General features: G+C 41.4%; 1 protein-coding gene across 5 annotated transcripts in view; it reads right to left on the bottom strand.

The window, feature by feature from the left end:
- Window positions 1-25,446, bottom strand: part of STXBP6 (syntaxin binding protein 6) — a 285,447-nt gene that overhangs the window by 200,703 nt on the left and 59,298 nt on the right. For 4 of the 5 annotated variants that reach the window (XM_089309370.1, XM_002718111.6, XM_089309367.1 and 1 more), the window contains exon 2: window positions 10,084-10,272. The exons of the other annotated variant lie outside the window; for it this stretch is intronic. In XM_089309370.1, coding sequence (XP_089165496.1) covers window positions 10,084-10,237 — 154 coding nt within the window. In that variant the 5' untranslated portion in view covers window positions 10,238-10,272. The remainder of the gene's footprint in view (window positions 1-10,083; window positions 10,273-25,446) is intronic. 5 annotated transcript variants of the gene reach the window in all.

The following is a 25,446-nucleotide window of genomic DNA, read 5'->3' as shown; positions in this document are numbered from 1 at the left end:
GTCATGTAGTTACTTCTGGAGATTCTGCACATGGCTTAGCAGGGGTATAAGAGAAGGAAATGTTATTCTCATTCTCTCTCCCTCCCTCTTTGTAAAGGAAGGGTAACAGGAAGGAGTTACAGAAACAAGAACCTGAGCTGAACTGAAAAGCTGGGTCCTCAGGCATTTGTATCAGCCTCTCCCAGCTCTGTTGTTTGCTTAACAGTGCACTCGACTGCCCCAGAGAATATTTGGTTTTGTTTTGCTTTAATTTTTCTTTTGATCCGCTGAGGGTAGGTGTAGGAAAATAACATCTCCCATTTCAGGGACAGGAACTTGATTGACTAAGTCAGTTCTAACTCCCCATGAAGCTGGATAAAAAGGCCCAAATGCAATGGACTTCAGCACCCTATCCACCCAGAAATGTGCAGATTACAGTGGAGGTTTTTCAAACTCTCTGGAATAGAACAGCAAAAAGATACCTCATCTAGTATTCTAGTCTGGGTTGGGGGTAGTGGAGATAATTTTAGAGTACAGAGAATCAAGAGAAGCCTGGTTTAGAAAGTGGGGATGGGAATGACCTTGAGATTCCTGTTAGGGGTGGGACACAGAAGGGAAAAGAAGCAGTCTTGAGAGGAGAAGGCAATTTAGAGAGGAGGTGGAGAGAAAAACTTGACAAACAAATCTGGGCTAGCAGGTGGTTTTGCCCCCCATCATGGGGTCGTCAATGTCTGTCACAGATACAAATAACATGTTTTTAAAACACTACGGATGAATACAGATGAATTATCTTCCTATGAAAAGATCTGGTGGGTATCTTAGTAACAAGGTAATAACATTGCTCAAAAAGCTAAGTATCTTCTGTGTATTGTGCATTATCTATACATGTAGCTAGGTCACTTACTCTTCACAATACCCTTGAGACACAGATATCATCCCCACTGTATAGAAGAGCAAACAGCCCCAGACGTGACAGTCAGCAGGGTCAGTATTCCAGTCGCAAGCCTAAACCTGTGCTTTGCTATAGCTGGGGCAGAATACAAGAGAATAGGAACTCCTGGCTCATGCTCTATGTTTCCCTGACAAATGAAAGCCTTGACAGCTAAATTCTCCATACGACAGCAAAGAACACCAACTTCTGAAAGTGTCAACTCAGAAAATCACCCAAAACAAAGACTGCTCCTGTGTGTGCAAACAGTGCTTTCTGGGTCTGCGGCTGGCTGGGTGGCTGTTGTTTCGGTACACGGTGGCTCGCCAGCCGCTTTCCAGAAGGAAGGCTGCCTTGCTTTGCGGTCCCCCTTACTGCCGCCTGCTCTACCTTTACAATGAGTGAAAGCTAATCAAGACGAACAGAAGTGAGTCAGCCCAGAAACTCCTGTTCCCGACAGAGGACTGCGTGGTGGGAGAGCACGCAGACGGATTTCCTTTGTTAATGACATGTTTTGGCACTAACTTCTGTTCAGAGTTTTCTCTCGTTTCCATCTGGTTCTGGTACTGGGCCAATCCACTCACTAGAGAGGCTCAAGTGGTCCTCAGCACATCCTGCACGTCCTAGCAGATGACAGCAGCCTGCTCAAGGAACGTTGTCACGTTGTTTCTAAGGAAGGGGGGACTCCGGTCCTCACACCTAACCCCGGCCTGGGAAAACCGATAACATAAGTGTGTATATTTCAGATTCAGATGGCCCCAGGTGGAAGTCTCAGCTCCTGCATGCCCAAGCTGCCTGACCGTGGCCTGTGCTCTTAATAACGTACAGTATTGGCAGATGAGATCTAGAACCATGGAAATTCTCAAAAATATTTCAAGGCATCTACTTTTTCTATTATACAACTAAACAAAACAAATTCCTATGTGGCCTTGCCCCTGTCAAATTTTGCCACTGCAAACTTCCCTAGGGAATTAGTTTTCCTTCTAATGGTCAAACACATTGGCTACCAATGTCACTTTAACATGTAGATTTCTTAGCAGCCCACTCACTGGTTCATAGGACTGTCCACATGCAGTCGAAAAACAATTGAAGCTTAAACCTGTGGGAGATCAGCAAAATGCCAAGACAGGACTACCACTAACACTGTGTGAGAGGGAAGGAAAAGACGTTTGGTTTGGGAAGTCTTCTTTCCTACAGTTCCCATGCCTACAAGAGCAGCAGAGCACAGTGGCTCAAGGAATGGGCTCTGGAATCCAATCCTTGCTCTGTGACTCACTAGCAGACGATGTGCAGCAAGCTAACTACCTCTGTAAATGCAGTCACCTCATCTACAAAATATGGACAGTACTAAGAGGACACTTCCAAACGTCTGCAGAAAAATGGAATTAAAAGGTAAGTTTATTTTGATTTGAAAGATTTCTGAAATCCATAAATAGCTTTTCACGATACACATTTCCCATGAGCGTGCTGAAGACCCCTTGCATTATCTACCTCATAGCATTGTTGCAAGAGTTGATATATGGATAGGGTATAGAATCCTGCCTGAAATAGGAACCCAGTAAATACCATCTGTACTGTTTTTACTAATTCCAGAGCAGGCTGGTGCCACACTGACCCATACTGAGCCTTCATAGATCTGAAGCGTGCATGGCAGGGGTTATGCTAAAGGTCACTGATACACGACACCTGGTGGACAACCACTGAGCCAGAAAACATTTCAGAAGAAAACACTCTCCTTTTAGCTGCATGTAAGCAATATTTGTTGTTCAAACATTTCATTTAAATGTGTCTGGGGGCCAGCACTATGGCATAGGGGGTTAGGCCACCACTTGCATTGCTGGCATCCTATATCAGAGTGCCAGTTTAAATGCTAGCTGCTTCACTTCAGATCCAGCTCCCTACTAATGTACCAGGGAAAACAGTAGAAAATGGTTCGTGTATGTGGTCCCCCGTCAATTTCATGGGAGACTTGGATGGAATTCATGGCTCCTGGTTTTGGCCTGGCTCAGACCCAGCCATTACAGCCATTGGAGAGTGAACCAGGAGACTGAAGCTCTATCTCTTTCTCATTTCTCCTCTCTCTATTCCCCTCTCCCTCACCCTCTCTCTCTCCCTGTCACTCTGCCTTTAAAATAAATGAAGTAAACATTTACAAATAAAAAAATAAAATATATCTATGTACATACTATAGAAGAGCCAAATTCTCAATAAATAAGAGAGGATATTTTATTTTTATAAAACTGAAAAGAGGGGCCAGCTCCATGGCACAATGGGTTAATCTTCCACCTGAGGCACCAGCATCCCAAGTGGGCACTGGTTCTAGGCTCAGCTGCTCCTCTTCCAATGCAGCTCTCTGCTACGGCCTGGGAAAGCAGTGGAGGATGGCCCAAGTGCTTGGGCCCCTGCACCTGCATGGGGGACCAGGAGGAAGCACCTGGTTCCTGGTTTCGGATCGGCGCAGCTCCAGCCATTGTAGCCATCTGGGGAGTGACCAACGGAAGGAAGGTCTTTCTCTCTGTCTCTCCCTCTCACTGTCTGTAACTCTACCTCTTAAATAAATAAATAAATAAATAAAATCTTTAAAAATATTTTTAAAAAACTGAAAAGAATGTGGAAAGACTCATAGAATCAAGGCACCAGAAATAACTGCATTTCCTATTGTACTGTCTTCTAGAGTTTTAAAAAAAGTTTTATGGGGCCAGTGCTGTGACACAGCACATGACACCAGTGTCCCATTATGAATGCCAGTTCAAGTCCCAGCTGCTCCACTTCTGATCTGGCTCCTTGCTAACACACCTGGGAAAGCAGCTGAAGGTGGCCCCAGTGCTTGGGTGTGGGATACCCAGATGGAGTTCCAGGCTCCTGGCTTTGGCCTGGCCCAGCCCCAACCATTGCAGCCATTTGATGAGTGAACCAGCAAGATCTCCCTCTTGCTTGCTATCTCTTTCTCTGTAACTCTGCCTTTCAAATAAATAAAATCATTTTTAAAACAAGTTTTAAAGCTAGACTTATATGCCAAAGCTCTGTAATAAACAGATACAAGGCTCACTCTGACATATATTATAAATACAGGGAAGCATATAAATGAATAACCCTGAAAATGAGGTAAGAAGTCACCGTGTAGATCAAATGTGCTCCATGTCTCTATCAATCATGAAGAGTTAGAGCTAAAACTGCTCCCTAAAACACAGCCTTCTCCAGCACATCCTGAGCTAAGTCAGAGTACATTGGCCATCCCAGTGTGCTCTAACGCAATCTCTGTTTACTTGTGGGTGAGTCTCTTCCCAGTAACAGAGCTGTGCCCTATGGGGAGAGCCTCGCCACAGTCATATCTGTGACTAAAGAGCCTGGAAGTTCTGAGACTATCCAATCTCATATCATTTTTATTTATTTTTAATAAAGGCAATTTGTTAAATATGAAAAAAGATGAAAAGAGGGGTTATGACAGCATGAGCATGGCCCCTCCAGTCAAGGGGACCGGGTAGATTTCCCACTCTTCCACTTCCAGAATAGTAATCCCCTAAAACCATGACCTGCAATGAACACTGGATCCTTCATCTTTGAAATGAAGAACTGAACACCTGACTGACAGGGATGCTGTGGGGATTGACTGGAATGAAATAATATACATGCACAAGATGAATGATTTCTATTTTCTTCAATATATTTTTCTAAAATTGTTAATATTTGCAATGATACAAACTACCTGTATAAGACTAATAAATATGTGTTACTACTATACTTGGTTTGCATTTCCTCTTGGACTGCTAACACCTAAGTACACATCTGATTTCAATGTGATTTTTTTTTTATTTTTCCTAGCTAAAAACTCATGGAACATCAACTCACCATTGCTGAATAAGCCATTTCATTCAAGGCCAAATTCATCCATCTTGAATTCTTTCTCTTTTAATATTTATAGATTTTAGGTTAGGACCCATTCTGAATTAGAAAGCAGATTTAAAAAACTGCTTTCTTACACCAGATCACTGATTAAATTCTGCAACTGTAATTTCAGTAACAACCCCATAAAGAATTTTCTCAAACCCTCATAAATGTTTAAGTGCCCACTTTGATACTAACAACCTGAATTTCTTTCTACATAATACGCATGGAATAAGAATGAATTTTGGTAGAAAAATTTCAAAGGAGTTCAGAATCCTAGACTCTTAAAGCCCAAAGGAACCTCAATGTCACTCCTCTTAACTTTTCAACTTAATAAATGAAAGCCTAGAAAAATACAGAGGTTTGATCATGTTGAGACAACAATAAAGTGACTAAAAGTTACTCTGTAATAAAATTGAATACCAAAAATATGTCATTACGTCAAAGATCCCAAGAGTTCTGGGATACTGCCCCAAATAGTGACCTCTCAACCTTAGCTTCAGAATCTTTTGCGCACACTTTCAAGTTACAGATTAGCATTCTTCCCACCCCTGGTGCTGTATTAGTAGACAATGTGGAACCAGGCCACGTGCACTTTGAGAAGTTCTGTAGGCTCTTCTAAGGAACATGAGGGCTGAGATAAAGGACAGCATCACCAGGTTCTACACTTCTAATCTGTGTCATTACCTCCCATAAGTATCTATTTACATAAATTATTTCATCAAAGACTATTCAAACCTTTTTAAAAAGAAGTAAGACAACCTTGCTCTCTCTACAAGCCTAAAATTATTTTGGAAAAGATTAAACTTTTCTGTTTCAACAAAATATGTGAAAGAATATACTAATCACGAAAATTAAAGATCCCACATGCTCCTTCCCACATGTGAAGACAATGAGACGCAGCCAAGGAAGTTCTGTATCGCTTATGGATATGAGGCCAGCATCCTGCATTACACATGCTGAACTAAAACAGGATCAGGCAAACAGATTTTAAACATGAAATGTAGGGTATCTTCAGTAGGTAAATGGCCTCTAATAGCAAACTGACTTACCTTAGTGTGTTTCTATTTTAGTTTTATAGATCCAGATTATCATGGAGGGGACAAGTGACCATGGAAATTGTCATTGGTAGGGCATGCTTCACACTCTAAGGGTCCTAACAGTTCTAAGTTACATATAAAGCCTACATTATAATCAAGTAAGTAAAAACCCATATAGCATCTTCCATTCAACACCTACCATGTCCACACCTAGCACTGTGCCAAGTGTTATGGGAAGAACACATCATCAAGTCCAGTCCCTGAGCAACCTAACCCTTGTAGGAGAATAATTAAGAGGTAGCATAGATAAAGATTTTGCACGTAGACAGACAATAAAGGTGCAAATGCAAGTTTACTGATATACTGATACTTATCTGAAGGTTCAAAAGGCCTTCTGGGAAAAGTTCTTACAAAGAAGCAGGCTAGTTTCCAGCCAATTTATGGGGTATACTAAGACAAGGTGAATAAATTCTTACAGTCTGAATAAATTCTTACAGTCTTGTGACTCTGTAAGGATTTGTATAAAACTTTGTGTGTGTTTGACTTTATAAAAAACCTGCCAATCTGCTCATGAAAATCATTTCAGGATTTTTACACTCCCATCAGCAAAGTACAAGAGCTCTAATTGCTCCACATGCTTGCTACGACTTGGTATTATCTGTATTTTCATTTTAGTCTCTGCTGAAAAGGAGAAGTAGAAACCAATGCTTTGAGGCACATGGGTATGCAAGCACTGGCAACCCACTGCATTAGTCAGGTGGGGACCCAGAAAGAAAGACACAAACCCGATCCCCAAGACCCCAAGACTCCATGGAGGGACTGGAGAGATTCTTCTCCCTACAGATTTACAACTATACAACCCAAGAAAGAACAGCTTATCCCCCTCACTTCAGCTCCTCTAATTTTTTTTTAATCTCTCCAGAGGATATATGGCCTACTTGAAAATGTAGCTTATGATCACAAACTCTACCTCCTACATTGTAAGTTGTATGATACCAGAAAACTAAAATTTACATGTAGAAACAATAGAGACACTGGATACACATAAAACAACTATGCCTAGATACAAATTGGGGCAGGCTTTTCAAGTCGTGATACTTTTCCCTTTTTAAAAAATTCAGTTCTTCCTGTTATCTGAAGAGTGGTTAAAATTACTTGCAGGCACTGACTTCATGTGGACAAAGTTTGCCTGTTCAAAACGAAGGGCCAGTTTTCATCACGCAAACCACAACAGTGGAGGGTCTGGCCCTCCCAGAGAGCATGGGCAGCTCACACTAATAGCAGCAAGAACACCACCCTTCCAGTGCCCTGCTTTGTTTCATAGCTCCCATGTGTGTTGAGCTACAAAGAGATCATCCATAGGCTGTACAGGAGAAAGGAGAAAAACCAAAATCCTGGTGAGTCTCTTAATGAAGCTGCCGTTCCCGCTGCCCGGAGTGTCCTCTCACCCACGCAATCCTGTCATCAAAACCAGTGAAGCCCTACTTTTCCAGAAGCTCTGCACTTTCACATCACTGCCTTTTCTCTCTTTACCTCTTTTGCAGTTTATAATTATGCTTATTTTAGTGAGTGATTTGTTAATGTCTACTGCTTCCTCCTCTCCAAACTAGAGAAGCTGCCTACATTTTTCTCATAACTGTACGCCCAGCATCTAAAATGCTCAGCATGGGGCCGGCACTGTGGCGCAGTAGGTTAATCCTCTGCCTGCTGCGCCAGCATCCCCTAAGTGCACCGGTTCAAGTCCCAGCTGCTCCTGTTCCAATCCAGCTCTCTGCTATAGACTGAGAAAGCAGTGGAAGATGGCCCCAGCAGTTGGGTCCTGAACCCTCATGGGAGACCCAGAAGAAGCTCCTGGCTCCCAGTTAGCTCAATTCTGGCCATTGTGACCATTTGGGAAGTGAACCAGCAGGTGGAAGACCCCCCCCCCCTCTCTCTTTCCCTCTAACTCTACCTCTCAAATAAATAAAAACCTTTAGAATGCTCAGCACATAAAAGGGTAGTTAATAAACATCTGACTAATTAATTGTTAATTAAAACATTACCCTGTCAAGGATGTGACTGATATGCCTCTAAGCTTCACATAAGTTAGAAATTAAGACTTCTTTCCACTTTTAAGAAAAATCCAACTGCAAAATACTGGGGTGTCAAAATCACTTCATTTTTTCCTGCCCCAATTTCCATTATAGCGTCTGCTTAAATGTCAGCTCTACTTTATCAATCCATCCTCTCAAAATTCAAAACCATGAAAAGCATAAGGACTTTGAGAACAAAAGGCTTTCCTCCATTAGAATGCAACAAAAGAACGATTCTCATAGTTTCAGACTGTAAAGCTGGAGGTCTTGGTAATTTGTAAAGGAAATGCAGTTATCCTATAAGCCTCAGGTCATTATCTCCCATGGCAGGGGAAAAGGTTAGGCTATTTCACTGAAATGATGTTGTTACAGGCTCTGTGTCACTCTTACAGACTTCATGGTCAGAAAAAGGCAGATAATAGCATCTTAGCAAAACTGTTCTCTTTCAATTTGAGGTATGTACTAATAAGCAAAACTCAGGGAGCTTCTGGACCACCCACCTTTCTACCACCTACCTGTCTACAAGAAAGCTCAGTGAACCGAAGCCAGGACACTGGTGCAAGTAAAACTCTAGAATCTAAATTTAAAAATATAAAATATTTTTAAGATTTGAATATTTTTAACAAAGTACTAGAAGATTTTTTTTTCATTTTTAAAAAATTTTTTTTTGACAGGCAGAGTGGACAGTGAGAGAGAGAGACAGAGAGAAAGGTCTACCTTTGTCATTGGTTCACCCTCCAATGGCCGCCGCGGCCGGCGCACCACGCTGATCCAAAGGCAGGAGCCAGGTACTTATCCTGGTCTCCCACGGGGTGCAGGGCCCAAGCACTTGGGCCATCCTCCACTGCACTGGCCACAGCAGAGAGCTGGCCTGGAAGAGGGGCAACCAGGACAGAATCTGGCACCCTGACCGGGACTAGAACCCGGTGTGCCGGTGCCGCAAGGTGGAAGATTAGCCTAGTGAGCCGCGGCGCCGGCCAGTACTGGAAGATATTAAGAAAGGCTACTTTTTTCTTTCACTTGGTCATTAGATATTAATTGAGCCCCTACCATATGCTAGGCACTGCTAAGCATATTAAAGAAATAGAAATGTCTTCTAACAATAACCAAATTATTAACCTAATGCATATTTGGGACAAAAAAGATGAATTTTTCAGGGTCAGTTCTCACACTCATATAAGTAAAAGCTTTCTTCTAACCATTATTTTGAAAAACCATTCTTATCAAAGTATTATGCTATTGTTTCATTTTAAGATACATTCTTAAGAATTTACATGTTCTTTCTGATAAGACATTATTTCTACCTTGAAATAAATTCTGGTAAACCTAAATGATCATGGGCTTAATGTTTTAAAAATCTAAAAATACTTTCAATAGAAGTTTTATTCCCAAGCCACAGCTAAAGCTATTTTTCAAAGATGAATTGAGGTAAGATTAATTCTTCCATCACTCTATTACAAGAAACTTTTATCAAAATATTACAAATGCCCCCAGGCATCCAGATTAGCATCACCCACAACTCCATGAGAACTTTATCCAAATTTTATCTCAGGAAAGTTTGTCTGAATCCACAGTAAATCCCACAGATATCCTACAATCACAACAGAAAGAGAAAAAAATCATAATCTAACACAATTCTAAGCTTACTAAAACAGACGCCTCTTCCTGACAAGGAACAGCTGTCAGGCAAAGCAAAGATTTGGGAACTAAATCTACTTTCTCACTTTCCATAAGGTGCCAATATTTACCTCAAGACAAACTATTACTGATTATTGGTTGACAAGTGTCTAGAAAAAGAAAGTCATGAAGCTCAGGCTGCCAGTAATGACAATTTTCTTAATATCAGGAATTATTCTAAGCCAACAAAATACCAGAGGAGAGTTCACTCTGTCAATGCTCTCATGAAAGAAAAAGTATGAACATATCAAACCCTTTACAAATACTCTAAATTAACTGAAAAACGCATTAAAATTGGACTTCATTAGCTTTTCAACACAACGTGACCGCCAACATAGAGGTCGCTCAAGTAAATAAGATTCAGAGAAAGACAACAGAAAAATAGAAAGAGGAGTGGGAGAGCAGATGTCTATACCACCTGGGAGTAAAATCCTCCTGGATAACTCAGAATTAACTGAGAATAGAAGTTGTCTTAGGAACATGAATATCTAATTTTTATTACCTGACAGGCAGATGTAAGTTAAATATTCGCCTTGACCCCCAGTCGCCAAGAACGGAATCTTTTTCTTTGTCCTCCTCTTGACTTGGACAGCTCCCAGCATCCTTTCATCAAGAGGTGCAAAAATTTCCTTGCTGATGGCAGATTTGGCACTCATCGTCGAGCAAGCGAGGAGGGCACGCAGCAAATTTTCTAAAGAAGGAAAAGAAAAGGAAAGTTGGAATCATAATATTGGCAGGACTCACATAACAAGCAGCAAGCCTATTTGCCTCTTATTTGCTTGAAATGCATGATAGAAACAAAAAGAGGGGTCTTCATATTTGTACTAAGTCTAAGAAATACAAAGAGGGAAAACTCACATACTCCCTGAAAATGTCAACACAGTGTGAGATGAGCAGCACAAAACAGCATCTAGGCAGTCTGTCCACTTTTACCCCAACTGCTCCTCACACTAACTGGCAAAGGTGTGCCCACCCTCTGAACACAATTTCACACTTCCTGTGCCGAAGTCTTCCACTGTCCAGCAGTCCTTTAAGTCAAGAGGTTCTTTATATGCCCCTTCAAAAACGCTAATGAAAATCCGGGTCCCTAATTCTATTCCCTGGCTAACTATAGTCTTCTACATAATAACTACACATGCAGCAGAAGACCATTAATGTAATCACCATTCAGCTGCGTTTGATCAGGCTAAGTGGTAAATCCGTAGATACTAGCCTCTTCCAGGGGGCCGCCTTCCCAGCGCTCCTCTGCATCTAGTTTCCATGCCCTAGACCCTTGCCAAATTCTCTACATTTTCCTTTAGTCAAAGTGGACACAGAATTCTAAAGAGGGATCTGACTAATGCCAAGTATTTTGGACATGTCAGTTGGCAGTTCCTATGTTATGCTCTGGTAGATAACTGTCAGTGGGCGTCTAACAATTAAGAAAATAAGGAAGTATGTTGCTGACTCACAATCATTCCCTGCTAAAACTTCACATACATAGTCCTCATGTTAGATTTAGTTTTCCAAAAGTTGTACTTTCCTAGTCATCTTCTTTATTCAGCTTTTTTGCATCTATTATGTTAGAGGTTAAATCTAAATACTAAACCTTTTTTGTCAAAAAGCTCAAAAGCAACACGAATAAACTTTTTCCATTCCATCATCTTCGTCATAGTTCATATCTTAATCACTAACCAATGTTTGTTCAGGCAACTAAAAATCAGAATTGGTTACAGAGTTGTACAGGGTATTCAAAGATCCTGCATAAAAATGAAAAACAGTAGCTTAGAGCATTGGTCAGACTGCTGTAAAACTGTGCCAGATAACACAAGTTATCTGTGTTATCTGGTTATCTGGCCAAGTGGCTAGATAACACCCACTGTGTGCCACCTTATACTCAGTACTACAGATACAAAACTTAAGATACAGTCTCTGTCCTACATGAATTGACCACTGATTAAAACAAAGGTTTTGCTTAAATCTAGATGATTAATGATGGAAGTCCACAAGATTATCCTTCCCAAACCAAGATCACAAATGCTTTCAGCACAGTTGTCTACATTGTTTAAAAACTTTTTATTTATTTGAAAGTCAGAGTTGCAGAGAGAGAGGAGACAAAGAGAGACAAATGGAGAGAGAGAGAGAGAGATCTTCCATCTGCTGGTTCACTCCCCAGATGACTCCAATGGCTGGAGCTGGGCTGGTCTGAAGCCAGGAGCCAGGAGTTTCTTCCAGGTCTCCCATGTGGGTGGCAGGAGCCCAAGCAGTTAGGCCATCTTCTCCTGCTTTCCCAAGCCATTAACAGGGAGCTGGAATAGAAGTGGAACACCTGGGACATAAACCAGCATCCACAGGAGATGCTATCATTTGCCAGGAACTTTTCTTTTTTAAGTGAGAAACCCATTCTGGTTCTTTCCAAGCTCCAAGGCCTCTCATCTCTAATGTTATGGGGACATGTGAAAAAGAAAGCCAATGGTAGCATGATGGCTTCAAATAACCTTATAAACAATGGAGAGAGCAAACCATATTCCCAAACCCATCAGGCATTCTGCAACTGCACCTTCCCAACTGGCATGGCTTCTGCTTTTCCATCTTGGACTCAAATTTTCTAAAACCGTAGTTAAGAGAAATATGAAGGGGTAGGTGTTTAGCACAGCAGTAAAGATGTTGCTTGAGACTCCTGTATTCCATACTGGAGTGCCTGGGTTCAAGTTTTGGCTGTGCTCCTGAATCCAGCTTCCTGCTAAAGCATACCAACCAAATTATGGCATAAGCTCTTGAGTACTAGCCAACAATGGGGGAGCCCGGAAGGAGCTCCTGGCTTCAGCCTGGCCCAGCCCAAGTTGTTGTGGTATTGTATCTGAGGAATAGACCAGCAGATGGAAGATTCTCTCTCTCTCAAAAGAAATAAATGAATAAATAAACACAAATTTTTTAAAAAGAGAAACAGCTATAATTTTATTGGGTAAAATTTGTTGGACAAAAGAGAAAGAATAGAGAGAGATATGTTTCACCAAATCCTGTTCTTCTTTTGAAAATTGGTGAGAAACATAAATGACCCTTTTTGTTGTATTTTTTAAAGATCTATTTATTTATTTGAAAGTCAGAGAGAGAAGGAGAGGCCAAGGCAGAGAGAGAGAGAGAGTGAGAGAGAGTGTCTTCCAACTGCTTTTTCACTCCCCAAATGGCCTCAATGGCCAGGGCTGGGCTAGGCCAAAGCCAGGAGCCAGGAGCTTCATCTGAGTCTCACATGTGGGTGAAGGGACTTAAGTATTTCAACCATCTTCCAATGCTTCCCAGGCATATTAGCTAGGGGCTGGATTGGAGCTGGAGCAGCCAGGACTTGAACTGGTGCCTGTGTGGAATACCAGTGCTGCTACACCACAGTGTTGACCCCTGTTGTATTTTTTAATACTTACACTGATAACTCAGTCGTCGAAAACAGAAGCAAAAATAAGGAAGATAAAATCGATAATTTCACTGAGTGCAAGTTCTGGAATCTAGCATACCTAGACTAAAATTTTAGCTACAACATATAAGAGCTATATGACTTCTAGGTCAATCTCTTGAAATTTCAGACCCTCAGCTTACTAACCACAGCATAGGGATATCTTCACCTACCTTCTGTAACTGAAGAATTAAGCGAAATAATGCATATAGGTTATTAATTCTTGGGCATGGATAATTAAATATAGTCATCTGGTCCAGAGGGTAAGAGTATTTCAAAAAGGTGAAAACAGATTTATTTACCAAAGCCTTACTTTTCTCACCCACGAGTCTGAAACTCTCTACATGATAGTCAGATAGATGGTCTCTCATGTGGGAGGCTTTGTACTGTTGTAAGGCAAAGGATTTATAGTTCTCACTCTCACCAGAAAATTCTGAGATTATCAGAAGTTTTTGTTCAGGGCAATGATACTAACAGGCTTATGTCACACACACATGTGTGTATGTTGTAATTGTTAGCCTGATAATGCTAACAGGGAGGATTGGAAAAGAAAGTATCAGAGGATACAAGGGGCACTGCTGTTGCTTTGTAACAATAACTTGTAAGGGTTATCTCCACAAAAATACCCCAAATACGGTTATACCTCTGAATGCAGCATGTAGAGCTTTGAAAAAATGCAGATCCCTGGGCCCCACCTTTATAGCCACCCAATCAGAATCATGGGGTCTGCATTTCAAACAACTCTCTAACTGGTTCCTATGCAGTCAGGCAGTTGTCCTGCTACTTAATTTAAAAGCACTTAGCCTACAGAACTAAAGCCTGGACCATAAAAGTGGTGATGGGAATGGAAGGGAAGAATCATTTCAAGAGAAAATACAAGACAAGGCAAGGATTTTTTTTCTCTCTTGTTTTAAGCAAGGAGCTTCATCAGGTCTTGGGTCTTAATGCTGGTAAATGAAGTGCACCCCAGGGCAGAGACCCACTGTAAGGAAGCAAAATGAATGGAAGAGCAATAGTATACCAATGACCATTAGTTACTCCATGCTCCATCACCCCCATGTGGGCCTTCTCCCCGCCCCCCTCCCCCCATCCACCAACCTACACTATGATCTGCAAGTCAAAGCAGCTGGTTGTCTTAAGTCTAGTTGAACAAAGTAATCACAGTGGGTTTTGGTCTTCCTCATGGCCTTTTTCATCTACCTTATTCTACTTCACACCCTCTACTCCATGTATCTCCTTTTTGGCAGTACATAGCTACTGTAGTGAGGTAGACCTCCACCACCCAAGTAACCAGAAATAAGATCATCCTTTAGGGTCGGAGTTGCAATCAAATGCCCTCAAGATTCATGCAGATGGAATAAAGGGGTACAGGGGTAAGATGTTTGTACTCCTGCATTACTCTGGTTTTTATATTAGTTTGAGTACTGAATATTCTCCAGTGGCTCATGTGTTAAAGACTTGGTCCCTAATGTCTTATTTTAATGGTATTTAGAGCATGGAAGCTTAATCTCATTAAGGTATTAGGAGCTGGGGCCTTTGGGAGGTGATTGGATTGGTTTGTTAGGAAGAGTCCCCATGATTAAATTTGGGGGCTCTGAAAGAGACCTAGACATCAACAGTACATATGCCAGTCTCTTGCCATGCTCTTTGCCTGTCTGGAAGTCTGCCAGCAGAATGCTTTCACCAGATGCCAGAACAAAGGGACCTGCCCAATCTTAGACTGTAAACCTCCAAAACCGTGAGCCACAGATAAACTTCTTTCCTTAGAAAGTTAGCTCTCCTCAACTACTTCATTATAGTGATGAAAAACTGATTAATACAAACACTAACTCTTTGGTTTCAAGTGGTAGAACTGATGTTTGTCCTTTGTGATCTGGAGACCAGAGAGAGTCCAACAAATTCAAAACTGCCACTGACAAGGCATTCTTCACCAAGTTGAAGATTCTACGATGACTTTACCTAAAGACCTTAAGTATTTCTCATCTGAAAAGAAAGAGCCTCTTCTAATAAGACAATGATGCCATCTGGTTAACTTAACACTCTTAGATATTTTATTTATCTTAGCTCATTAAGAACTATGTTCTGGTCCCATGTTTAATATGCAACGTTCTGGTTATGTCTCGGCCTTAGCCATGCCAACTCAGTTACTCTGGAGGGTGTGACAGTTATAGTTCTCCTATCATAAGTGAGTAACTAGAACCCCTGGTCTTAAATTTCAGCTCATAATCTGGTTAACGTGACTCAACACTGAGGCAAATACACTCAACATGCTCGGAGTCCTCAGAGTTAAGAGCAAGGTTGATGTAACCATGAGATATTAGATCAGACTGCCCTTCTAGCTTTAAACTAGGAAGGAAGCTCTGTCTAGCTATAGACCAAGGATTTCCACCTAGAGTTAACCTAGGCAAACTCCTTCCTCCTGAAATCCTCCACCACCCCCTCCATAATGACTAGCCAGTCAAGTCCTCTGGAATTCATTTAATATTTCTGGACTCCCCAAGTTTTTTTCATTCTCACTTCTTCTGCCTTGGTTTGGGTTTCTACTGTCTCCGGCCTAAATGGTTCTGATGAGTTCTCCTCTTAAAGGACTTCAGTGCTACTCTATCTTCACCACAGTCAACCCTCAACATTGCCCAGTGCACATTCTAAAGGAAGAACATGATTGCAACTTGATCACATTTAATTGTTGCTTCTCTGTACCTCAGGTCTTGACAAAGAAATGCAATTATCTTGACAAGGAAACATTCCATGTTGTAAAGGATGAAAGCACAGTAGAGAAATGTTAAATTACTTCCTATAAATACTAAATGTTACAAGTCAGATGTTACTACATAATCATTAAACCTAAAAATAATCTTAAAGTGTTAATTCTTCTCTAAAAACTTCACCTGTCAGAAAACATACTATTATGCAAAGAAAGTCAATTTTGTTTTTTCCGATTCCATATATTAAGACCAGTGAGATAATTTGAGGTCAATTTAATCTCTTTATAAAAGTTTACTTAACTAAAGGTTAATAATTTTAAATATACAAAATTTTGACTTAAACAAAGCTAAATCTTTGACAATGCATTCTCAAGTTGAAAATTTTAGTTTCTCCATGGCAAGTAGCATGTGGATAAACAATAAATGAGACAGAAACTTCCACTCATCAATAAATTTTTCCATGAAGTTCAATTATTACTTTTAACTAATAATTCTTACAAATATAATCTAAAAGGGGAGTCAAATATGAATTAACAAATACTCTGGTGATAGCATTCAAAGTTTAAAAGTACAATAAGGGACAAGTATTTAGCCAAGGAATTAAGATACCTATTAGGATGCCAGGATCCCAGCATGGAGTACCTGGATTTGAGTCCTAGTTTTACTCCTGATTCCAGCTTCTTATTTTCTAATGTGTACCCTGGGATACAGGAAGTGAAGGGTCAAGTAGCTTGGCCCCCATCACGCATGTGGGAGACCTGGATAGTGTTCTCAGTTCCTGGCTTTGGCCTGGTCCAGCTGTGGCTGCTGTGGGCATTTGGGGAGTGAATCAATGAGTGGGATCTCTCTCTTTCAAATAAATAAACAAAAGAATGTTTTAATTCCATAAAGATTACATGACCAATTTTCTGTAAAGCCCTAGTAACGAAACAGTGAATTTTTTGTAGCACTTTGTGATTTACAAAGTATTTCTACATTCAATCCCAAATGTACATTCAAGATAAACACTAAATACATCTTCCACACTTTGCTTCAAGACTATAAATTAGGATATTTAAAAAGCGCTCTTATGAAACACAAACAATGCCATTTTTACCCACTTCTAAGGTTTGTGATATTGTATTTGTCTCTTCCAAAGATTCATAATTGAGTTGGAACCCTTTGAACCAGAGAATGGTGTGAGCAGCATCCATGTGTGTGGCTGTTATAGATGCATGTTTGCCTCATGTTCAATTTTAAGAGCATGACAGTATAACAAACTAAATGTCCTTCAGTCTTCACTCATTAAACAGAACATAGACCATCCATTCAACACAGTATTGTGCTTCATATTAAAACTGTGGCACAGACCTATGGGTACTGATTTGGAAAAATGACCACAAAATAATAAAGTGAAAACAAAGGGGTTACAAAATGGAAAATGAATTCATGAATGCACAGTTGTATGTGTGTATTTATATACATAAAAGGACATCCAGAAACAAGCTTGCCAAAATGTTAATATGATTATTTCTGCTTGGAAAGAAAGAAAATAGGCCAGAGATTCTACAGGACAGTATCCTTACTCCATTATAAATTGTCTAGAGCATTCATTCAGACATTTCTGTTTGTTTGTTTGTTCGTTTTTTGACAGGCAGAGTTAGACAGTGAGAGAGACAGAGAGAAAGGTCTTCCTACCGTTGGTTCACCCCCAGCGTGCCACAGCCAGCACGCTGCGCCAGTCCGAAGCCAGGAGCCAGGTGCTTCCTCCTGGTCTCCCATGCGGGTGCAGGGCCCAAGCACTTGGGCCATCCTCCACTGCACTCCCGGGCCACAGCAGAGAGCTGGACTGGAAGAGGGGCAACCGGGACAGAATCCGGCACCCCAACCAGGACTAGAACCCGGTGTGCCGGCGCCGCAGGCAGAGGATTAGCCTAGTGAGCTGTGGCGCCGGCCAACATTTCTGTTTTAAGGTATACTCTTTCCCCCAAATCTGGAAAACATATTAAAATGCACTTTATTGAGATCTTGGTATAAGCACAGTGTTGAAAACCTCAAAGGAATTCCCATCCTCACAGAGTCGTAAGAAAGGAGAGCGAACCCTGTGAATGAATAATTACAAGGCCTGGAAGACACTTTTGTGAGAAGAAAATGGCATCTTTGCTCTGAGCAATTGCAGCTCATGCCAAGCCTGTGGCCTGATGAACATGTGAGCTTATGTTTGCCCCTCTCACACACGCAACTCTGCAGCAGAACAAAACCTGCTTAACTCTTTAAGGAAGGAAAAGAAGACTTTGTTTTCTACCTCTAGGCTTCCAGATCCTACAAAACTTGGTTAGCCTTTTATTCCCTGTATGTACTAACTCTTGCTGTGTAGGAGACATTATGTTCACAGGATTCTCTGAGCCAGTGACTCATGTCTGCTTCAATTATAAAGCTAGACTATTTTCATCCCCTTTCCTTGTTTATATATTTGTTAAGCACATTCTTGTAAGCTTAACATCCAAAGAACAAACCTTGTTCTACATCCAGACCACAGAATTGTGTTTACACAAGTTTATTTACATTGTGGATGTACTTTTTAACGTTCTCATCAATCACTACATTTGAAGAAATGATAGAACAAAGCCCAAAAAAGAAAAAAAAAAAAAAAACCACCACCACCAAGATACATGAGATATGGAGGGTTCATCAAAGAAGATGAAGATTTCTTAAGGACTGCTCATCCCCAGGGATTCTATAACAGAACCTCCACTTTCACAGATTTAATTCCAAAGACCAGTTAAACTGGCACTCGTGTGCTCATTCTACAGTCACAGACAGAAAGAAGACCAAGCCGGACGGCACTCATTGGATTATTACAGGATTACCAACCCAAAACATGACACAGGCATAACATTTAATTTAACCACATGAAGGAAAAGGAAAAACAAAGGATAGTAAGAGAAAACAATCTAAAAAGAGCTCCAATTTTTGGCCACACTCTATTTCCACGGAGCAGCCAGCCACTGTGGTGTCCAAGAGCTGGCTAGCAAACCAAGAAGACAACGTGTTGTCCGAAAAGCATCGCTCACAGCTGACAGCAGTGGCAATAGCCAAATCTAGTCCAATCACATCCAAATACAGGCAAACACTACACAAAGATTAACTTCACAATAAAATAAACATTTTAATTATTTGCTAGGTTCAGTACTACTTGCTAAATTGGTGTGTTTCTTTTACTTGTGTGGACAAACAGGCAGAACTAACCCCATGCTTGGGAGAAAGCAGAAGGCTTAGGTACCACTTCAGGCATTTTCACCTTAAAGGAGAGCTTGAGTTATGACAAGTAATAGATTTTTAAAAAATATATATCAACTATTAAAAATAAAGAAACAAATAAATGTACTCTCCAGTGAGCATGAAGGTAGACTTTTATATATAGCAGCTATTTGTTACCTCAAATCTTAGGTAAATTTTAATTTTTTTTTGGTTATGCTAATTATAATTTACAACAGACCAGATTATAACACTAAAAAGATCCAGAGCCTTTAAAGAGAACTTCCATTCTTAAAGCATGGGAAACATATAAAAACCTAAAATACAGAAAATATAAGCTCGTTTTCTAAAATTTTAAAAAATCTGAGCAAAATTTCTTTTAAATATTCTCTAAATGTCATGTCAACTGTAAAACAGTATTTCCTACTTGAACGCCTCAACTGGGGAATATCACCACTTTACAACTTTTTGGAAGAACTTCGATGATTTTTCTGTATTTGAAATGTCATCAGAGAGTGTTACACTCTGACAGGAAATCTTTTACAGAAGAAATGTAGCATTTCCGGGCCCCTTTTACTTGAACTTAGGTTGTCAGTTTAAAAGGCAAGGCACTGTGCCCTTCAATGCTTCGACTTCACAAATGTAATTTCCAATAAGATTCATTAACACTTCTGATCTGGCCAAGGGCTGCAATTTCAATTTTAATTGTTCTATCCAATGTCAGGCTCATGAATTTATGCCTGTGCAGTATAAACTGAATGGAGGGGCTGGCACCGCGGCTCACTAGGCTAATCCTCTGCCTGCGGCGCCAGCACTCTGGGTTCTAGTCCAGGTCGGGGCGCCAGTTCTGTCCTGGTTGCCCTCTTCCAGGCCAGCTCTCTGCTGTGGCCCAGGAGTGCAGTGGAGGATGGCCCAAGTGCTTGGGCCCTGCACCCCATGGGAGACCAGGAGAAGCACCTGGCTCCTGGTTTTGGATCAGCGCTGTGCGCCAGCCGCAGCAGCCATTGTGGGGTGAAGCAACAGAAAAGGAAGACCTTTCTCTGTGTCTCTCTGTCACTGTCTACTCTGGCTGGAAAAAAAAAAAAAAAAAGAGAGAGAGAGAGAGAGAGAAACTGGAGGTGGAAAGTCTCCCTCCCAGGCTCTACAAGCACTTTCTCCTGTCAGCCTCCTCACAATCTGACACGAGAGAGGCATCCACTTAGATACAGAACTTGAGTATTCAAAAATCCCTATTAATATGTTGGCACTCTGGGGAGAGAGATTCCATTTCACAGATGAGGAAACCAAAGCTCAGAGCAGCTAAGTAAGCTGTGCTGGATGGCAGAGCTTTTCAAGGGCACAGCAGGGTTGTCATCCTAGCAAGCAGGACTGCTAAAGCAAGTCTGCTTTTCCTTTCTGTCTCATAGCACGGAAATGAGAGAGGCAGGACAAGGTGTGGCAGGAATGCATTCCAAGTACATCAGGGCAAATTCAACCGCTTCACTGTCTTGTCTCTGATCAGATGTGCTTTCTGGTTGATGAGATACTGTTATCAGCCCTGCCCAGCAGGCTCTCCTCTGAACTCACTCTTTTGGGATATCTGTTCATCTCAGTTGTGCACATCATGCTGTTTAGTTGGCAAAAAGGATCACACAGTCTCGTTAAGATAGGACTTGCTTTGATTCCACAAATAAAACTGTGTAGTTGACAAAACGCTCGCAGAGAGATTCTATGATGTATCTTTGTCCCCCAGAAACAGGACCATGCCCACCTCGTCGCAGCTGTTCCCCACTCTCCTTTCTAGACCAGTAGTCTGCAAGGGGAGTCGACTCCCAAGAAGATCTTGGATGGATGCCCTGAGGCAGTTTTACGAATCTTGTAGGCTATCTAACAACAAGGAAAAGGCTTAAATACGAAAGTCACTAAGACTGCTGCCCATTCTCAAGGGAAACTCCTTCACTTCCTTTGCTTCTATTACCTACTTCTGAAATTTCAAAACACAGCTTGGGTCTCCTGTTTACTCTCCCCTCCCATTCTTTCTGTGCTTTCTATCTGGTGCTGCCATTGCTTCAAGTAACCTTGGCTGCCCTAGCAGCAAAGCCCCAAACTTCACCAATTTAAGAGGCTCTGCAAAATGAATTTCATCCATTTCACTTTACTGAGAAGGATCTCAGCAGGACCTTCAACAATGAACCAGCCAACAACCAACCATTCCTTGACACCTTTCTTGGGCCCTACCCACCAGAAAATTTCACCTACGTTGGAAAGAATGAACAGGGAAAAATTTTGACATCCTGAAGCTTAAAATTATAATAGCCAGAGGAGTTCTTGTGATTGTCTATCTCATCCAATTCTCTCACTTAACTGATAAAGAAACTGGTGTCCAGAGGATAATATCAAAGCCATACAATTAAAGAGAAACAAAGTCAAGATCAGGGTTAGACATTGCTCTCCACTATACTGTAATACTCTTTCAAATAAAATTATAGAAGCTTTGGGGCTGACACTGTTGTGTAGTGGGTCAAGCTGATGCCTAAACAGCGCCAGCATTGCATATGGGATCTGGTTCGATTCCCTGCTGCTTCACTTCTGATCTAGCTCCCTGCCAATGCGCCTGTGAAGGCAGTGGAAGATGGCACAAGTGCTTGGGCCCCGCCATTCACATGGGAGACCCGGAATAAGCTCTTGCCTTCTGACTATGGTCAGCTCCAGCCATTGAGGCCATTTGAGGAGTAAACCAGTGGATGGGAGATCTCTTTGTCACTTTGCCTTTCAAATAAAAAATAAATAAATCTTTTAAAAAGTTAGAGGAGCATGAAGTTGATTACAGCAGTCTCCAGTTTGTGGAAGGCAAGAACTGGTGGTATGTTGGGAAAGCAGGAAGAAAAAAGGGGAAACATGATCAATCACAGTGGGGGACGCTTCTTAGATTCATTCTTTTCCCTGGGAATTGGTTTGGAATTAAGTGCTGAAATAGAATACCTCTAGCCCATAGATTTTTACTTCTTGACTTTTGGTTATTACCTTTTCCCCCTTGAATTTTCACAGCTTATGTTTTCTCATTTGGCTGTCAAAGCCAAAAGCAATGATGGGTTGCCCAAGCGGAATAGCCTGGGGTATTCCAAGAAGTACAGAATAACTTTGGCCAAGTCCCAACCCACAGGCCTCTGTGCGGACTCCAACTTACAGAAGCTCTTCTACACTTAGTGCTCTGAGACCTGGCAGAACACTCCTCAGTGAAGCGACATGCCCACTGTCAGCCGGGAATTAACATTCTGACATTAATAGTCTTTTGAAAGCACAAACTAACCATGTCACGGCCTGGATCAGACATCGTAAGAGTTTCTCAGTACTTATTCCAGACATTGGAAAACAATAGGGTAGGAAAATAGGAATCCGTCAAGCTCCGTTCTGGTCTTCAGTATTGCACCCTTCAGCCTCAGTACAAAAACAACACCAGGTGTCTGCAATCTGTAATCAGTGCTTTATTAAAGTGCTCCCAGAAGTGCCAGATTTATCCTGATTTCCACATGCAGCTGCACAAGGTCCTACTGGGTAACTGAAGAGTCTTTGTAGGTTCACTTGAGACTCCCCAGAAGCAACAAACGAGAGTGCTCTGGGCAGGATGCGGCATCCAATGGTGGTGAAATCTCCACGTGCATGGGATGGGTGGGGAGGTGGGCATCTCTATCTTATGTCTTGGGGTGTCACAGAATAACCTACAAATCCAGGTCAGATGCAAGGTCCATATGCAAAGACTGGCTCTGTCCCATTCAATCAGCTCTTCTGTCATTCAGTGTCAACTTCTTTTTAATCAGCATATTTCAGAAAATAAGTAACTTCTGAATTAACTGTTGTACTGTGTTTGATACTAAAGAAAAAAGAGTACATCAACTAAATACTGCCCTAGCAGAAACTCAGTAAACACTACTGCAAGTATAACAGTACGAATTATAAAGACATTCAAGTTCATGTGATCAGGATCTGGATCCAGAAGCTGGGGCAAGTGCTCAAGACATGGTGGTCACTTCTCCCCTGCCCCAACCTGACAGATGTCGAATGGTGGAAAGAAGTCTACGTTGGTTATCAGAAGATCTGGATCTGAGCTTGTTTGTTGCCTTCACTTGGTGAATAATACTTGAAGAAAATTACATAGTTCTGAAACTTTTATCTTCATCTTCAAAATGGGACAACGCCACCCACTTTAAACTACTGTTGTAAAGGAAGAAGAAAGCAGCTTTGGAAATCAGCTCCCAGGTCTGACTGCTCCCAACTGGGGTGCCCTGCCCCCTAAAGAAAGACAAGCATGTCAGCTTACATTTGCAAAAGTATATTCACCACAGTGTACTTCACAAAATCTTTCCTCAAAAGGCACCCTGTTTCCCCTTCCAAACTTATGCAGGAGGTAGTGAGGTGTAATTGTCTCCTACAAGCAAGAGAAGGGTTGAGTCTTCGTCCTGCAATTCTGTCCTATTTCCACTGTTCCCCTCTGCTTCACCATATGGAATTAACAGCCTAGCCAGAAAATGATGACAGAAGCCAACTGAAGTCTACCTCAGCTGCGAATGAACATCGCTACCCATGGCAGATACACAGTGGTATAGACCTTAAAAGAAAAAGGAAAAAGAAGAAACAGGAAGGAAAAAAAAAAAAAAAAAAAAAAAAAAACAAGAGCAAAGCTGGCCTCAGACATATCCTTATTTAACATGGTGGCACAGTCCTAGACATTGAGGATCAACAAAGTCCAGTCCCCTCTTGAGTCCATACTGGAGTAGGGAAGAAGAACAATCAACAGGTTAACAAATCAATGCAGCCATTGGGAAGAAATCAATAGACAGGTCCTGTGGGTTCTGCAACTAGGCAAAGGGATAAAGAATAATAGTCACTCTCACTCACCACTAACCAGCAGACAGAGAAATCAAATAATGTGGAGCCCAGCGCTCCCTGCCTTCCTAGAAGACATTCATCTGGCCTTGATGTATATTTCCATGCCTAGCTCATACTGCTCTTTATTAAGTCAGTTTCAACTAGGGACAGGATAGGAACTATCCCTCCTCACTAACTGAGCAATTACTGTGATTTGTGCTACATGTGAGAGTTGAAGATCCCAGACAAATTACACATAGTCAAGGAAACAGTTGTCTAGTAAAGGAGAAAGATAAGGAAAACAGGCAACTGACTCCACTAAATTAAGAATCTGAAGTTGCTGCTCCATAGCAAAAGAAGAGGCAGGGATGGCTTAATCCTTCAGAGGCTGGTGATCAGAAGATACTCCACTAAGCCTATCCTCGAAGTGTAATTAAAGAATTTAATTAGGTCTGCCTGCATGGATTATCCAGGTAGAGCCACTTCAGTGGGAAGTCATAGGGAATGCTTTTAGAAGCTGTTAGCTCTGTGACCTAGAATATATGCCTGTTCTGGCCTCTGTTTCCACCGGGGACCCACACAATGGGTGTGTCCGGAGCTGCTTCAGCTGAGACAAACAGACCCTGGTCTAAGGTGGAATGTGGAGAACACTCTGCAGGGAGCCACTTCGATACTGAACCTTCACACTCAGAACAGCAAGCAGAAACGAACGGTCATGGGGAAGTGGCCACAGGAAAAAGGTGTCTGAGAGAAATAAGAATTCTGGCAAGTGCCCATTTGGTACCAAGTTTAATGCTAGGGATGATATGGAAGAAAAAGTACTTTAAAAACTGTATAGAGAGGTTACTGTTACTGAAGTGGGAGGGGACACACCTGGGGTCACAAATGAACAGTTTCACAAAACCATGTTTTCCTGGCTTGTACACATTTTAAAAGATATATGTTTTATGTGAAAGAGATTTCAGGATTTTCTTGAAAACTGGGAGAACCTGGTAATTTGCACCCACCACAATCTCTAATCTCAAATTCACTAGTCCCCACCACTCCCTGCTCTCATTGTTCAAAGTGAGTTTACCATCATCCTCCAAGCTGCTCTGTTTTTCTAATACCAGGCCTCTTCAGTGACCGATTTCTGTCTGGTTACTGAAGGTGCCAGTACCTGGTGTGGACACTAACTGACATATTTGAGAACAAATATATTCACAGTTTACAAAAAAAAAAAAGTACTTACAATACTGTCCAACAGAAGAATAAAACAAATATCAAGAAATCATACCAGCAATTTAGAGGAAATGAACCAGGAACACCAGATAAGCAAAAATCAAGGCAAATACTCTATCACACAGTCATCCTACAAGTTGTACGAATGCTTATATTCTCTCCCTTACCAACATGCCAACTGCTCCAACAAACTGCCACCAAGGAAGCAGTGCAGAAACAAGATGGTGATAGGTGTGTCTGACGGAGGGGTGACCGTGGCGAGATGCTAGCGGCTTCATATGTAGGCAACTGGTACAAATTTTTTCCCCTGGGAACTTCCACTATATTTATCAAAATCTCTGAAAATAGGTACAACAATTGCAACAGCAATTCTATTCCCATGAATTTCTCTAAAGGAAAAATCCATCAACCAAATGGGCAAAAATGTATA

The sequence above is a fragment of the Oryctolagus cuniculus genome, chromosome 12 (assembly GCF_051225735.1).
Source record: "Oryctolagus cuniculus isolate XC-2025 breed Fujian yellow rabbit chromosome 12, ASM5122573v1, whole genome shotgun sequence".
Taxonomy (NCBI): domain Eukaryota; kingdom Metazoa; phylum Chordata; class Mammalia; order Lagomorpha; family Leporidae; genus Oryctolagus; species Oryctolagus cuniculus.
This window is presented reverse-complemented; position numbering and strand designations above follow the sequence as displayed.